At 44.4% G+C, this 16,871-nt stretch overlaps 1 protein-coding gene across 1 annotated transcript in view; it reads right to left on the reverse strand.

Moving 5' to 3' along the window:
• Positions 1-16,871, reverse strand: part of dnah5 (dynein, axonemal, heavy chain 5) — a 94,711-nt gene that overhangs the window by 9,136 nt on the left and 68,704 nt on the right. Inside the window, 9 exon segments of the mRNA XM_088409446.1 lie at positions 6,004-6,207; positions 6,925-7,130; positions 8,424-8,643; positions 8,770-9,015; positions 10,042-10,191; positions 11,842-11,963; positions 13,263-13,453; positions 15,498-15,612; positions 16,543-16,685. Coding sequence (XP_088265572.1) covers positions 6,004-6,207; positions 6,925-7,130; positions 8,424-8,643; positions 8,770-9,015; positions 10,042-10,191; positions 11,842-11,963; positions 13,263-13,453; positions 15,498-15,612; positions 16,543-16,685 — 1,597 coding nt within the window.

Here is a 16,871-nt window from a genome sequence, read left to right on the forward strand (position 1 = left end):
ATGATAACGGCACTACGTTAACAATTTCTTCATCCCAGATCTCTGGAGTTCTCCCCATAATTCAGTGCTTCTCTTCCCACACTTGCAAGTGTTGACTGTAACATGATTATCTCTAACATTTTATAAAGATACCTACATTTGTAAACATTAACAAAGAAAAAAGATCCTTATAAATCAAATTTCACCAAATGTGAACTATTTTTCACAGAGTCTACATAGGTCACATGTTAATTTGAAATATAAGAAAAAAAAGTTCATCAGAGTGCCTGGAATAAAAACAATATGTCAATCCTATTTTAAACTAGAAACATTTCTGACCAACTCAACTGTTTGATGCTGAAAAAAATACTAAATACATAAATAATAACAAATTACTGTAATCTGGAACATTAACGCAGGAGCACTAATATCTTAAACATTTTAACTTGAAGATAAAACTATACAACATTGTGCTGTTTTTTTTGTTTTTTTTTTCTAAATCACATAGCCATGAATACGATGTTGAAAAAAACGTTGACAGCAATTCTATGACTGTGTAACTCCTGCACACTTCGGCAATGACAGCGCCACTGCCCCACGTGGTGCTGTGGATGTGAAACTACAATTAGCACAACAACAAAAAAAGCCTGTTTCCTGGGTTCATACGTGCCCCACTGTGACACGTGCCTAACTATTTAAGGACTGATATAATGCATGCAAATGCCCTTGTCTTCACTGTATGGAGTTAATATTGCATTGGGCAGTTTTGCGTCCAACAATAGAAGTTTCTGCAATCTCCCAATTTGTTCTATAAGCTTGAGGCAAGTAAAATAACCACCTGCAACAAGTGCAAAGGCTCTGAGGGCTTTCACACAATGATTATTTTATTTAATCTCATGGTCATTTGTAATGCTTGCATAGCAGAAGATGGAGGTCTTTTCTGTCAAACTGTAAATTCCACTTAAAAGAGCACTTTTGAAATAGCTCTTCACATCATCTCGTTGCACTTTAAAATAAAGCAAAATATGAGTAGAGTGTCTGGGTTTTATAAGAGGTTTTGAGGGAGTAACCTGGTGATTATGTGAGCACATACCCGTTTGTGTACATGCAAAGGGAAATAGCGTATACTGTATATGGTTTGATGTCTTGTACATGCAGTTGTATAAGTGTGTGTGGCTTTCTTTTCATCCTCTATGAGAACACAATAAAGCTTCAAGCATGAGAGCCACAAGCCACAATCCATCATAATGAAACAAGCAGAGGAACACTGTAGTTCAGCACACCATATAAATATTGTGTGGGAAAAGGAGTATGTTTGCAAATAGACTATCCTCATAGTGGTGTAAATGTAAGTGTAGAAAGAGCAATTTCAATACGCTGTCATGGTTTGTTGGGTTGTGGGTTTATTTTGAGGGGTTCTGTTTCTGTTTACGTTTATAGTTCCGGTTTCTGCCCCTGTCGCGTCTGCCTGCGTTAGTTTTGATTTAGTCCACCTGTCTGTTACCTGCGCCTCGTGTCCTCCAATCTGCTCCCTTTGCCTGTTGTCCCTGCCCAGCTGCCATGTGTTAGTTTGATTAGTTTGTGAATGTATTTAAGCCTAGTGTCTGTTACAGCCCGTGTCGGATCATTGTCTCTGTCACGTCATGTCATATTGTCTCTATCGTATTGTTGTTTCGTAGTCCCGTCTTGCCCCGAGTCACTCAGCTCCGTGTTTTCCTGCCAGCCTGTCCATAGTGTTTTGCTTTCTGTTTTGCCAGCCTGCCTGCGCCCTTAGTTCGAGTTTTTTGCCGTCCTGTTTTTCTCGCTTTTGTTCCCGTTCGTTTATAAATAAATGGATTTAATCAACCCCCTGTCCCGACGCTCCCCTGCTTTTGGGTCCTCCTCCTCTGCAACCATACCGGCCTCCTCAACCGCCGTACTCCCCCGTGACAGAATGATCCGACCAGCACAGGACCCAGCGGGAAGTCCGCGTCGGCGGACTCGACGCCGCCGCCCCGCCCGCATCCGTTCTCAGCCCGCCGGTCAGCCCCGTTTCCCCAGTGTGAGACCTCTTGTTTTTTCTTCCGTGTTTCTCCCCTCCGAGTCCGCGTCTGTCCCCGCTTCTGATCCGCCCCCCGCGTCTGTTACTTCCGCGTTTCCCTCGTGTTCCTCCGACCTCCCATACGACACGATTCTGTCCCCGCACGTTTTTTGTAGTTCCGATTTTTCTGATTTGCGTAGTTCACCTTCTGTCCGCACACCCGATCACCCTTCCTCTCCTGTTCGCGCACCTTACTGTACGTTGGACTCAGATTTTTCCGATATCGAGGATTGCCCTCCTTTCGTCACGTTTCGTTCCAGTACCGGTCCGGATTTTGTTTACCCGCGTCCCTCTTCCTTCGACACTTTTTATCATATTCCGTATTCGAGCCCGTGCACCTCTGATTATGATTTTGATTCAGATTTTGACTATCAGTCCGGCCAGTCCTTTTACAGTTCGTCCGAAGACTCCGATTCAGAGCCCCTATTTGACCGTGACCTTTTCGTGGGCTCCCGGTTGGCATTTCGTGGCCGCCGGTGGAGGGGCCCGCGAAAAGGCCACCGCCCCAGTGACCACCAGGACCCATCTGTTCAGCCTTCCGATCCGTTCCCTCCTGTCTCGGTGTCCCCCTCTTGCCGCGCCCTGCCTACTTCCTCCTGTCCTGTACCACCCTCTTCTTGCACCCTGTCCCAAGCTCCTGTCGCGTCTGTACCACCGGTCTCTGTTCCCCAAACTTCCTGCCGGCGGGCTGAAGCGGCACCCGCCCCTGTCCCAGCGCCAAGGCGGCTACCCGTACCTGTCCCAGCGCCAAGGCGGCTACCCGTACCTGTCCCAGCGCCAAGGCGGCTACCCGTACCTGTCCCAGCGCCAAGGCGGCTACCCGTACCTGTCCCTGCGCCAAGGCGGCTACCTGTCCCTGCGCCAAGGCGGCTACCTGTCCCTGCGCCAAGGCGGCTACCCGCCCCTGTCCTTGCGCCAAGGCGGCAGACCGCCCCTGTCCCAGCGCCAAGGCGGCAGACCGCCCCTGTCCCAGCGAGCCGGCGCCCGGCCTCTGCGAACCCTGCGAGCCGGTCCCCGGCCTCTGCGAACCCTGCGAGCCGGTCCCCGGCCTCTGCGAACCCTGCGAGCCGGTCCCCGGCCTCTGTGACCCCTGCGAGCCGGCGCCCGGCCTCTGTGACCCCTGCGAGCCGGCGCCCGGCCTCTGTGACCCCTGCGAGCCGGTCCCCGGCCTCTGTGACCCCTGCGAGCCGGTCCCCGGCCTCTGTGACCCCTGCGAGCCGGCGTCCGGCCTCTGTGACCCCTGCGAGCCGGTCCCCGGCCTCTGTGACCCCTGCGAGCCGGTCCCCGGCCTCTGTGACCCCTGCGAGCCGGACCCCGGCCTCTGTGACCCCTGCGAGCCGGCGCCCGGCCTCTGTGCACCCTGCGTGCCGGACCCCGGCCTCTGTGCACCCTGCGAGCCGGACCCCGGCCTCTGTGCACCCTGCGAGCCGGACCCCGGCCTCTGTGCACCCTGCGAGCCGGACCCCGGCCTCTGTGCACCTTGCGAGCCGGACCCCAGGCTCTGTGAACCCTGCCCGTCTGCCTCCCAAGCCAGTCGCCCGTCGGCCTCCCAAGCCAGTCGCCCGTCGGCCTCCCAAGCCAGTCGCCCGTCTGCCTCCCAAGCCAGTCGCCCGTCTGCCTCCCAAGCCAGTCGCCCGTCTGCCTCCCAAGCCAGTCGCCCGTCTGCCTCCCAAGCCAGTCGCCCGTCTGCCTCCCAAGCCAGTCGCCCGTCTGCCTCCCAAGCCAGTCGCCCGTCTGCCTCCCAAGCCAGTCGCCCGTCTGCCTCCCAAGCCAGTCGCCCGTCTGACTCCCAAGCCAGTCGCCCGTCTGACTCCCAAGCCAGTCGCCCGTCTGACTCCCAAGCCAGTCGCCCGTCTGACTCCAAAGCCAGTCGCCCGTCTGACTCCAAAGCCAGTCGCCCGTCTGACTCCAAAGCCAGTCGCCCGTCTGACTCCAAAGCCAGTCGCCCGTCTGCCTCAGTCATCCCAAGTCAGTCTCCTGGCATCCCCGCCGTTTCTGATTGGCCCCCAGTGGCTGTCTCTGTCCAGCCTGCCGTTCCCCGTGCTGCCAGCCCCGGTGCCGCAGCCTCAGCCTGTTGAGCCACCAGCCACGGCGCCTCAGCCTCCTGAGCCGCCAGCCTCTGCGCCGCTGCCTCAGCCTCCTGAGCCACCAGCCACGGCGCCGCAGCCTCAGCCTGTTGAGCCACCAGCCACGGCGCCTCAGCCTCCTGAGCCGCCAGCCTCTGCGCCGCTGCCACAGCCTCCTGAGCCGCCAGCCTCGGCGCGGCAGCCGCAGTCGCCTGAGCTGTCAGCCATGCCACCATTGCCGCCGACGACAGAGATGCCAGACGGTCCCCCGTGGTCGCCCCTGTCCCAGGTCAGTCTCGTGCTCTCACTCGTGTCTGTGGCCTGCACCCAGTGGCTGTTCCCTGATGGCACCCCGACGACGCCTCCGCACCTGCCTGACGGCGTCCAGCCGACGCCTCCGCACCTGCCTGACGGCGTCCAGCCGACGCCTCCGCACCTGCCTGACGGCGTCCAGCCGACGCCTCCGCACCTGCCTGACGGCGTCCAGCCGACGCCTCCGCACCTGCCTGACGGCGTCCAGCCGACGCCTCCGCACCTGCCTGACGGCGTCCAGCCGACGCCTCCGCACCGGCCTGACGGCGTCCAGCCGACGCCTCCGCTCGGGCCTGACTGCGTCCAGCCGACGCCTCCGCTCTGGCCTGACTGCGTCCAGCCGACGCCTCCGCTCTGGCCTGACTGCGTCCAGCCGACGCCTCCGCTCTGGCCTGACGGCGTCCAGCCGACGCCTCCGCTCTCGCCTGATGCCCCGCCTGCCGATCTTCAGGGGCAACCGGGATACAAGCCTACCTGGGGTGGCTTGCTGTTCGCCATCGGGCGCCCAGGTCGCCCGCCTGACTCGGCCCGCCGGGCACATCTGCTCTGGCGTCCTGGCCGCCCGCCTGATTCGCCTCGCCGGGCGCCTCTTGTCTGGCGTCCGGGCCGCCCACCTGACTCGGCCCGCCGGGCACATCTGCTCTGGCGTCCTGGCCGCCCGCCTGATTCGCCTCGCCGGGCGCCTCTTGTCTGGCGTCCGGGCCGCCCACCTGATTCGCCCCGCAGGGCACCTTTCGTCTGGCGACCGGGTCGCCCGCCTGACTCGCTCTGGCGACCGGGTCGTCCTCTGGACTTTCCCCCTCGGGTGCATCCCGTTTGGCACCAGGGGTGCCTTTGGACTGTTTTTGTTTTTCTCCTGTGCCCTCCTCCGGTCCCCCTTCCGCCCACCCTGCCTCGGTTTTGTTTGCTTGTCGGTTTGTTTTGGGACGTCTGGGATCCGTCCCTTGAGAGGGGGGTTCTGTCATGGTTTGTTGGGTTGTGGGTTTATTTTGAGGGGTTCTGTTTCTGTTTACGTTTATAGTTCCGGTTTCTGCCCCTGTCGCGTCTGCCTGCGTTAGTTTTGATTTAGTCCACCTGTCTGTTACCTGCGCCTCGTGTCCTCCAATCTGCTCCCTTTGCCTGTTGTCCCTGCCCAGCTGCCATGTGTTAGTTTGATTAGTTTGTGAATGTATTTAAGCCTAGTGTCTGTTACAGCCCGTGTCGGATCATTGTCTCTGTCACGTCATGTCATATTGTCTCTATCGTATTGTTGTTTCGTAGTCCCGTCTTGCCCCGAGTCACTCAGCTCCGTGTTTTCCTGCCAGCCTGTCCATAGTGTTTTGCTTTCTGTTTTGCCAGCCTGCCTGCGCCCTTAGTTCGAGTTTTTTGCCGTCCTGTTTTTCTCGCTTTTGTTCCCGTTCGTTTATAAATAAATGGATTTAATCAACCCCCTGTCCCGACGCTCCCCTGCTTTTGGGTCCTCCTCCTCTGCAACCATACCGGCCTCCTCAACCGCCGTACTCCCCCGTGACATACGCATATTGTTTTGTACTGAAAAGTTATAAAACATACAATAAATATTCTTACCTGGATATATGAAAGATACTGGTCCACACTGGAACATTTTGGGATGCCGTAGTCTTTATAGAAGTTAAACGTTGGTCCAAACATTTCCTCACTAAACCACACTTTGGCAAAGGTGTTGAGAAGGCGCTTGTCGTAGTCATCGGTCACGCGACCACCATACTGAATTTCTCCAATCATATATCGCAAGGTAGTCCATGACACACCCTGTGGAACAGAGACACTCAACCGCATTGGCCCCAAATATCAACATATCCATTGATCCATCCAACCATTTAGTTACCTAGCTAGCAATTGATAAGTATGTACAATATATATATATATATATATATATATATATACACACACACACACACACACACACATTTTTTACAGAACCTATTCCTGGATGGAAAAAAAAAAAAGACAACATCAACCCATACTTTTGTGTTGCCCTTTTGGCCTGCACTCACACATTGCGCTGTACTCATTGTGCCCGTGTACTTTATATACATGCCATGTGAGCACTTAATTAGCAATTATTTGAAAAAAAAAAAAAAAAGAGTAAAAGTCCGGGTAGTGTGAGTAGTGAGTGATGCATTGCAAGGGCAGAGGGCTTTAAGGGCTGGGAGCTGAGGACCTAAAGGGGTCAAAGGTTGATTTCTCTCATGAGCCACGCTGCATGGGCAATTGGTGTTGATCTGCTGCTGCTCTCGTGTCAGGACTGGTGGTATGAATATTTTAGTACTCTGCTTTGGAAAAGTACTCCACTTTTCCTGGCTATTTTTGCACAAATTTTTCCTCATGTTTTTTCTTCTCACATCAACGCTCATTCAGTGTTAATCATTGTGATATGTCTCTGAATTACTGCAATATATTAGAACTCACAGACACACCAACACAGTCAATCTGTGACCTTCAAAATATTATCCTCAATGGTCATACCTTTTTGACATCCATGTCATCAAGGTGGTTTTGGACAAACTGCACAGTGGCATTAAAGTCTGCCTGGTTAAACTCATAGGGAATGTTCCATCCCAGAGGGCCATATTTTCTTCTTTCCTGCACAGTGCTATGAAGAAATGCAACCCCATACAAAATTGGCTTCCACTGAGCCATGTTGCTGACATCCAAAAGGTCCTGGTTAATGCCTGGTGAGGGAAATATGGATAAATGCACTGGCTACAAGTGTAAAATCAGAGGTATGAGGTATAAGTCTTCCAGCAGCAGAAAGCTTATGTTTTAGTATTGTATCAAATGGGGTTTACAAATCTCAAATATATCACACTGTCTGCATGGATAAAAGTAGGGAGAAATGATTTACAAGAGGAGGCCATCTTGCACTCTTTGGATAATAGAAATGGTTTATTAATTACCACTTTAGTTAGCGAAAAGTGACAAAACAAGAACTGTTGTAGAGTGAAAGGAAAATATGCGGTTCAATCCACATGTGTTAGTTTCTAATCTGACATTATTAGAACTTAATATTACAACAGCATTACAGCTGACATGAAGCAGGGACAGAGGTACTGACGGTAAATGCACGTCAAAACTTTTGATTGTCCCTTGGGAACCTCATATATCCCTTCTAGCTTGAGACAGGCTGGTTGATGCATGTTCAACATTCTATTTTCCCCAACCAAACAAAACTGCCCCGTGCTTATTTATAATTTCAACAAACTTGCATGTTGTTAGTGTTAGGGAATACATTTTAATTTATCTGCATATTTTCTTATAATGAAACATCCACATGCGAAAAAATGTTTACATTATTAACTGACTTCCTTTTTCAATAAGCGAAGTGAAGCATTCGTGTTTATGAACTACGGATCGATCTGTTTGTATTTTCATTCATTTCTGCAATATTTATGCTTGGCAACAATCTCAGAGCCAAATAGAAAATTGACTGGGGTCAGGATGTGTGAATCTTTATTCCGCTCACAACCGCATTTCTGCTGCTTTGCTTTGTAAATCCAGATTCTCGGTTAACCGTTTTCCTGTAATGCTAATGTTGTAATATCAGTTGCTATACAGTTGATGTGGCCGGGTATTTGTAATTGTCAACATTTTATCATTTTTACGTCATTACTGTGTTTTATAGTATTCTATATTTACTGTTCTGACCTCTTGAGATGGCGGCACAGTGAAAGAGCATGGCCGCCTCATATGCGGAGGTCGTGGGTTTGACATGGATGGAAGGATGAATGGCTGATAACTGTACGTTGAGACAAGCCACAAGTCACATCAACTGCAGTGTTGTATGTGTTTTAAAAGTGTGAGTCCAAGTGAGGGAAACCAGAATCTTTATGTTGATACAACTGATTCCTAACGGTGTAATTGTATTGTGTAAACACAAATTTTCCCAAAGGATGAATGCTTTTACTCAGATTTTAACATCATGTTCCTCTAACATTTCTGACAGGACTCAAACCACATTACTGTACCTCCATAGGTCCTTTTAAGCCCCGCCTTCAGGCCCTGGGGTGGCTCATTTGTAAACTTGATTGACATTTGAAGAAGGGTGATTGGGAAGTGTCTGTGGACCTCAGTGGTCATCCAGAGACGGAAACTGTCATGGACAAAGTCAGTTTCTGTTATGATATCCATTAGCTCATCCATGAAATCCAGACCAAGGTGGCAGTTCTGAAGCAAGGCCCAGCCACCCTGAAGACAATAAAAAATTGCGTTGTTAACTCAACAATAATTTCTAATAAGGTATAATTAAAGAGTCCAAAACAGGAATATATATTTGGACAAATGACACAGCTCCATCTCTGATCGCTCACTTACACTAGCCATATTGTGCTGGAGAAGTTTACGGGCATGGACCTCTTGTCCCTGTCCCATGGAGACATATCGCGTCTCAGTCTTCAGTCGTTTTCCCAAAGCAATAATAGAGTCTGTTGGGTCAGAGCCCATCGACAAGAAACAGATCAGAGGCGTTCGTGAGTCAGATTCCTCCCAAGTCTTTTCCAAGTCAAGAATGGCACCTTCAGTGTACATCTCCCCCATTGCCTCCATTATGTATTTACGGGCCTGCAGGAGATGATCAAAGTGATGATGGAGAAATGAAGCAATTTATTAAAAAAATAAATAAATAATTTTACATAGATTTTTTTTTCCCTGTACTTTCTGCAAGGTTGATTACTAGATGAAAGGTACAGGATCTTTATTCCTTCCCTTTTGAGGCACTGTAAACCTTGTTTGAAAAGATGGAGAAATGGACAGCTGCACTACTGTTAGTGAGAGGAACAAAAACTCCACTTCAGGCACAAAAGCATCATGCAACTAAACACTCTATTTGGAGATAAGTAAATGTCCATTAAGCACTCCAGTTCCTCGAGCTCAGAAAGCTCAAGGCTTTATTAAATACTGGATAAGCCTGTCTCATAACCATGTCTCTAAGGAGATGTGTAATGTAAATATATTTTTTTTTTATTTCAAAAAAAAAAAAGTCGTAATCAACTTCTAGGCTCTAGGTTGCCTTTCATTAACCATTTGTCATTACTTTGTTGTTGTTGTTTTTTTTTGTTTTTTTTCCACAGTGATCCATCTATCACGGTTGGCTTGAAAGTAAAGCACAACGAGCAATTTCCCGGTCGACCTCTGAAGCTGATGGTGTTGGTTTTTGTAACAGCAAAATTCAAATTGTAGACAGGCTCGTCCTGTACGTAAACCTCTATCTGCTCTATGTGGGCCATCATGCAAAGAAACCTGGACAATAAATTGGTGACCACTTCCTTATACAATCATTATTCCTTCATTGCATGGGTTATGTTCCAGAGCACCCTAGCAATAAGTGAAATCCATGATGCACTGTGGGAATATTCCAGTAAACTACTTCATAGAAATATTTTACAGCATTTACGTCAGCTCTTTTTTAGTATTTAAATACACGTTTTAAAATACAGCAATTCAAACACATTTAAACATATATTGAGTAATCAAGAGCAATGAACAACAAAAATAAACAGCAGTGTCACTGGTCTAAGAATGGTCGAAGAAAACATGCCAAGGCCTGATCAGAGTATATACTTTCAGCTATCTAGTACTATTTCTAACCTGTGCAATGGTTCGATCAGGACACCAGCAGCGAATAAGAAGCAGGCGTCTAAAACAGTCCAGTGCCTGATCGTAGGCATTCGGGACTTTTTCCTCCTCTGGTGCTTCCTTATCAAACCACACCTTCCACTGCTTCTCATTGCGATTTATCTGTGAGGAAAGTGTTAAATACGCATTTTTTAAAAAGCAAGTAATTTACAACCAAGTTGGAATCTGAGCTTTGGAAAGGGATTTCTGTTTTAGTTGATGAAGCTCAAATGATAAGAAATTAGCATAAAATTAAATGGAGCCATCTTGAATTTTCTTTAAATGATAAAATATATTCTGCATGCACTCCTCAAAACATGTCATTAATTGCCCAAATTGTCCTAATGAGTTTTGGGAACATAATGAACGGGCCCTTATGCACCAATCATCAGCATGTTTTGCTACTCGTTAGAATTAACCCAGCTTCTGTTTGCCAAATATAGAGTGAAAAAAAATCATTTTATGGCTTACTTATATACAGTGTGTATACTGACCTTCAAGTTTGCAGTGTGGTCAAAAAAATTGATGATAGTCAGGATTTTGTACAATAAGTGTTTTTTTTTTTTTTTTTAAATATTTGAGCCAACCTTATGACATGAGTGGAAAACAAATTCTGAGTTTTGCTCTTAAATTTTTAAAGGCTCATTTAGACATGCATGTATATATCCACACACATACATTTTGGTGACACTTGGTCACGGTTTTTGTATTTTATGCAACCATACAGGAACCTGCACCTGCTTAATAGATCATAAGGCAGGATGTATTCGCAAGGTATTGATGCCATAAAGCTTTCTTCTTTTTTTTTCCTTCCACAAAGGAATGTACGAAGCCTTGGATGGATCTAAACTACGACAATATTTGACAACATCATTACACATTTTTGTAGCATAATTGACCAAAGATTCCAAATAATACAGTGCTGTATTACAGCATGCAATAAAACACCGTGATTATACGAACTGGTCAAAAAGGTCCATTATGGCGGCATATAAGTTATGTCATTATTTTCACACTCGATTGGCTTAAAGTATTTATTTATTATTATTATGTTAGTGAATGAGATGTCATTGGTATTTACATGTTTCATGTTTGTACACACACCCCAACAGAATGAAAGGAAATACATCTATTTGAAGTAGTTAAATAGACAATGCATGCATTTAATTTTTCCTGTTTTACTTTGTATTTACGGATCAGGATTTTGCCAATTGCAGTGAACAAAATTTATTTTTGCCAGTTCGAGGGTTGCAAGATAAAAGTGTCTGTTGGAGTTGGGCAGCTGCAGACTTAAAGTTTAAAATAAGTTGAGTTTAACAGTTAATGTAATGTGTTTATAGCTGTTGTGTTTGAAGTTTGACTTAGACAGGGCCTCAAGATGGTCTTTCTCTTTCTCTTTTTGTCAGGAGAGGACCGACGACACAATCTTGGAAGCTATTTCCATTAAAAAGAACTGTTAATCCACTGCTTCATGGTAATTATCAAGTCAGAAGAACACGTGCCTTTTTGTGTGTGCCGTTTGTGTGCTCCTATGCTTTTCAGAAACTAAATGAGGTTCCTCTGAACTAAGCTGATTTTACAGAGCATTGACTTCCTCACTCCATTTGGAAGCTACCTCACCGTCAGTCATCCATAAATGCTTGTGTGTTAATGTATTATCCTATGGTGTGTATGTATGTGAAGCTGCCATTTGATTTGACTTTGTCTTGCTTTTAAGAGCAAATACCATCCTCGAAAAATATCCATAGGTACCCAGAAACAAATTGGTTGTACCTGATCCAGTACATCAGAGAACTCCCAGTGTTTGCTGAGTGCTACCAGATTGAGCCAGGTCATGTCAAGTATCCATTTTGCTGGTTTTGGAGGGCATGCCTTGAGGTCCAGGGATGCACCTCCTACACAAAGTCACAAACATGAATTACATCATGATAGTTTAACTTAAAATTTCTCATAGTAAAGTGAGCAACCAACCTGTTGAAGATAAACTGCGGAAATCCTACCGCTCCTTTGCCCAACATGGCTGTTTTTTTTTTTTTTTTTGTAATGCCACTATTGTGTCTAATGAGGCAAAGTGGTTCAAATTGCACCTTATTGTAAAAATGAATTCAAGGTGAGTCACTGTTCCACAGATCTGAGGTAGCAGATGGTGGAGCTGCATGCATATTGCTGATAGAAAGCTTTAGCCTTTTAAATAGCCCAAGTGTGTTTTCTTTCATTTCTGCCCTGAGGAGCAGTTGGCTTTAGTACTAACATGTTTTAAATGTCTGAAGACACTCACTAAATGTAGCATATTAATATGTACTGCATAAGGTAATCATAATTGTAGCCAAACCTTCCCAAAGAACCTTGGGGCTCTTCTTTTTACAGTTGCTGCATTTATGGCGATAGAGTGTCCATAAGGCTAGAATCTATATTGCAGCTGCAAGGTCACATTGGCTGACACACAATGAACTACGTTTTGAGGACTAGTGATTTTGGTCAAATCTACATTACGGTCTTGCAAATTAACTGTTGTTTTCCTTTTTATCAGAGAATGAGAGCTTTTAAATTTTTAAAATTCAAAAATAAACATTTTAAAATCTTAAAATTTCTAGGAGGTTATACGTGACATGTTTTGGCGTTATCTTCCAACTTCTTCAGTGACGCTCTGAAGAAGTTTTTATCTTTGAATTTAAAAAATTTTGAGTGTCTCACTGATTAAAAGAAAAGCAACAGTTGATTATAAACTACAGACAGAATGAAGGTTGTTTGAGTGCTGAAAATTGTTGCATCTACAACAACCAAAAAATGACAGGACTTTGGAATAACCAGGACATCTGCAAAAATTGGACACATAAAGAGCTCTTATCTTGATCTCGGATAAACAATTTGATTCAACTAAAACCACATAAACAATTACCAGCACACAACATGATTTTCAAATTACCTTTTTGATGTAGATACTGTGTTCATAGTCCAATTAACATAACATTCTGGAAACTTTTTGGTCGACTTGAACAAAACGTTTGTTACAGTAATGCATTCTCATGTTATTTTTTTGCCAATACAAGTTCTGGATTATACCTTATATACATAAAAGCAAAAGAAAAAACCCACATGCCTGTAAAACAGCATTCCAACACTTTTGCAAAGTCAAAAAAAAAAAAAAGTGCACATTTCAATGCAAGTGATTTGCTCACATATTTATGTTTCACCTTTAATAAGCGTGAGAAACTCCTCGTGCTTGACCTTGCTGCATTGCATGTCGATCTTCAGCGTCAAGAGCAGAGTAAAGAGAAACTTGTGCTTCTCATACAAGCCCCGTGCTGCATACTTGTATACCTTGAAGGTCATGAACTCTATAATATTGGTGATACGTTTGCTGGTAATAGGACTTTTGAAGGACCTAACCCATGTAATAAAATACAAAGAAGATAACATGATTATAATATTCAATATGATCATCCTGACAAATTACTAAACAAAATACATGCTCATAATATAGTATTAAAAAAAACACATTACGGTCTAGATGCTGACATGGAGTACTAACAAGATCTTTTAATCTTTGAAAGGCTGAATTATTCATAAACCTTCTTAGGTAAGTTTGGGCAGTTGTCTTTATTGTTATTGTTTTGAGCTGTAGAAATTTTCTCCCATCCATCACTTAATTTCTAAAACAGAGTTAAAGCATACGTCTGCTGTCCCCCTTTGAGATATTCAGAGTAAATGAAGGAATATTACAACGTCTGACAAAAAGTTGGTGTTTCCCTTTTTGTGTGTAGTGTTATATTTTTAAGAACAATTGCCCTGGTTAATTTATTGTAAATGCACTATGCCATGTTAGGACCAGATGTGATGTCAAGTCAATAATTGGGCCATGCCTCCCATCAGTTGCAATTGAGTATTTTTTTTTTCTTTTTTCTTTTGCTGAACCTAATAAACTGCTGTAGAAAATGTCCCAAAAAGGCAAGTATGGCTGTGAGCATGCTTTCATAAATGTGCTTTAATACAACCCACAAAGCACTTCTGGATGCAGTTTTTCTTGAAGAACTACATACATTTTTCCTTCCCAGCACTGGAGGTACACTAAAAAGAGTACCAGTCAGGCTGTGGTCATCAGGAGGAACTGTGAAATCCTATTCTGTGTCTCCTCATAACCCTGCCAAATGGGGACATGTGTAACCCTAACAAACTTTAAAATGATCATCGTTTTGCATCACTACAAGTTAGACAGTGACTTCCTGACATGTAAATTGAACCCATAGTGACATAAAATTCCCTGCCAGTAAGGTAGGATAATAACTGGTAAAAAAAAAAAAAAAAAGAGAGTAGTGTGGCCCTTTGATCCAGCTTAGACTAGGACAGAGAGTTTTTTCATGTCTAAATTAATTATGGTGTTGCTTACACAGTAATGGAGTGCACTTATATACAGAGCTTTCTGTGCCATATGGTGCTCAAAAGCATTTTAAAATGGTTCACAACTTTGATCACTCATCCCTTGGTACTGTGATTTGCATAAAACATTGACTGAAATATTTTGCACAAACAATTGATATTCAGGAAATCATCTAACTGGTTAAAACCAGTCATTTCTATTAATCTACTTTAAAAGCCAGATTGCTATTGCCATTGTGAAACACAAACTGAGAGACCCCTGTTTGAAAAGTACAGTTAAAAATATCTAGCATAGTGGATCTTAACCTGGGTTCTATCGAACCCCAAGGGTTCCGTGAGTCAGTCTCAGGGGTTTGGCGAAAATTCTGCAGATTTGTTGTGACTACAAGGACTGGGTTTACTCTTTTAATAGGATGATGTTCATACATAGGGGTGGCATGGTGGCAGACTGGCTAGCACGTCTGCCTCACGGTTCAAAGGTCCCGGGTTCAATTTCAGCTCACTTCCTGCGTTCTCCCCTTGTATTGGACACTATAAATTTTTACACTATATATTTTATATTATATATATATATATATATATATATATATATATATATATATATATATATACATATATATATATATATATATATATATATATATATATATATATATATATATATATATATATATATATATATATATATATATATATATTTTTTTTTTTTTTTTTTTGTGAGAAAACATTTGAATTATAATGAATGAGCTGCCTGTCATCAGTATGTTATTTTTGGAATCCACATTTTCAATATGCTTATACATCACTGCTGGAGCGCCTTCTAAATATTGCAGAAGAGCCAGAGGCAATAGAGCAAACAAAGCCCTTATTGAATTTGATAATCAAACTTCAGAGCTCGGGTGTGGGCAAACAAAAGTTAGATTGGATCCATAACACAAAAATATAAACTTTAAAGCTGCCAAACAACAGAACGATGAAGACTTTTCAAACTGAAGGAGGGAACAGTAAATATTGAAATCAGTTACCTCCACAAAATTGTGGAGAAATCTCACCTAGCCAGAGAGAGGTCAAAAAGTCCTAGGAATTGTCTCAGGGAAGTCTGATACATCACATTCACCATGCTCATTTCTGTGATCAGGAAATACAATATGCTGCCCCTGGTGGCCACTGTAAATAGACAGCCGTCATCATTTCAGGATACATTAAACTTTCTAGTTTAATGAGAAGTTAAGTACATGGTTGGTTCTAAAAGACTACTTGCAACAGCAATAGCCCTTTTTTTTTTATGCCCAGCGCAAGTCAAGCAAAAAGTGACGTCTAAACTGTGCTCATGGGTTGAGCATTTCCTCTTCTGTAGTGAAACAATTTTGATGAAATTTGATGCCTCCCACATCCTATAATATTTTAAAAAGTCAAGTTTTGTTTTCCCTGTGGCTGTGCCAGGTCTTGTACACACTACACTGTACGAACCATCTTGGAAAAGATTACGACGCTCTGTAAACGTGCATGAAAAAATAAATTCATGAACAAAAAAAATCCTACTTACCTGTGTAAGTACAATGCACATCTATTTTGCACATCTTGGGATGCTACACATGCCTTCCAATTTTTCTAGCCTTCAGTCATGACTACAGAGATTTAATTTTATTTTTCACTGTAAGTGGTGCTACAAAACCTTCTTGGTTAGTTCAAAATGGACCACTGTTTCAAGCGTGAGCGCAAATGCGCTAGGTACAAAAATAGAGCCGCAAAAGTGAATGTATTTTGTCCAAGGGTTAGTGCTGTTGCCTCACAGGATACATTATCTTAGGTTAATTGAAGATTCACAATTGCCTGTAGGTGTGAATGATTGTATAGTGCCTCAAGTGTCTCAAGTGCCAGCCCGGTTATTGACTGGCGATCAGTCCACAATGTACAGAGCCTCTTGCCTTAAGTCAGATGGGATTGGCTCTAACCCCCCATTTGACCTTTTGCTGGTATAGAAACTATCCTCCCAACCTTAAGGGTATTGGAAAGGGATGGACGAAAAGTGGCTATAACACATTCAATGACAGGGGAAACATTGGCCCAAAGGACGTAAACTCTGCTATGACCTACCAGGTCGATACTCCTCCCTGGCAGCATTGATTTGAACCTCAGTTTCAGCTGCAATCTGTAGTTTCTGATTGACCTCTTCAGACGTACACTTGGTGTTGGCAAGAACTGCAATCAGACTTTCATCATCCACTAGTGAGCCCTGCAAATAGAAATACAGTATTTATGTGAGTAAGTCAGGAAATGAAAGTGTAAACATGGAGTTGCTATTATAGCACAGCAGTATAAATAGCGCATAGGGAAAATCTTGATTTTCAATGCACAAGCTCGTTAATCTTGAAGACATGTGTATAGAGGCCAAAGTTTAAATAGACACATTAAGTTGTCAAATT

This window comes from Hippichthys cyanospilos, chromosome 3 (genome assembly GCF_059441005.1).
Source record: "Hippichthys cyanospilos isolate Australia breed blue-spotted pipefish chromosome 3, RoL_Hcya_1.0, whole genome shotgun sequence".
Classification (NCBI taxonomy): domain Eukaryota; kingdom Metazoa; phylum Chordata; class Actinopteri; order Syngnathiformes; family Syngnathidae; genus Hippichthys; species Hippichthys cyanospilos.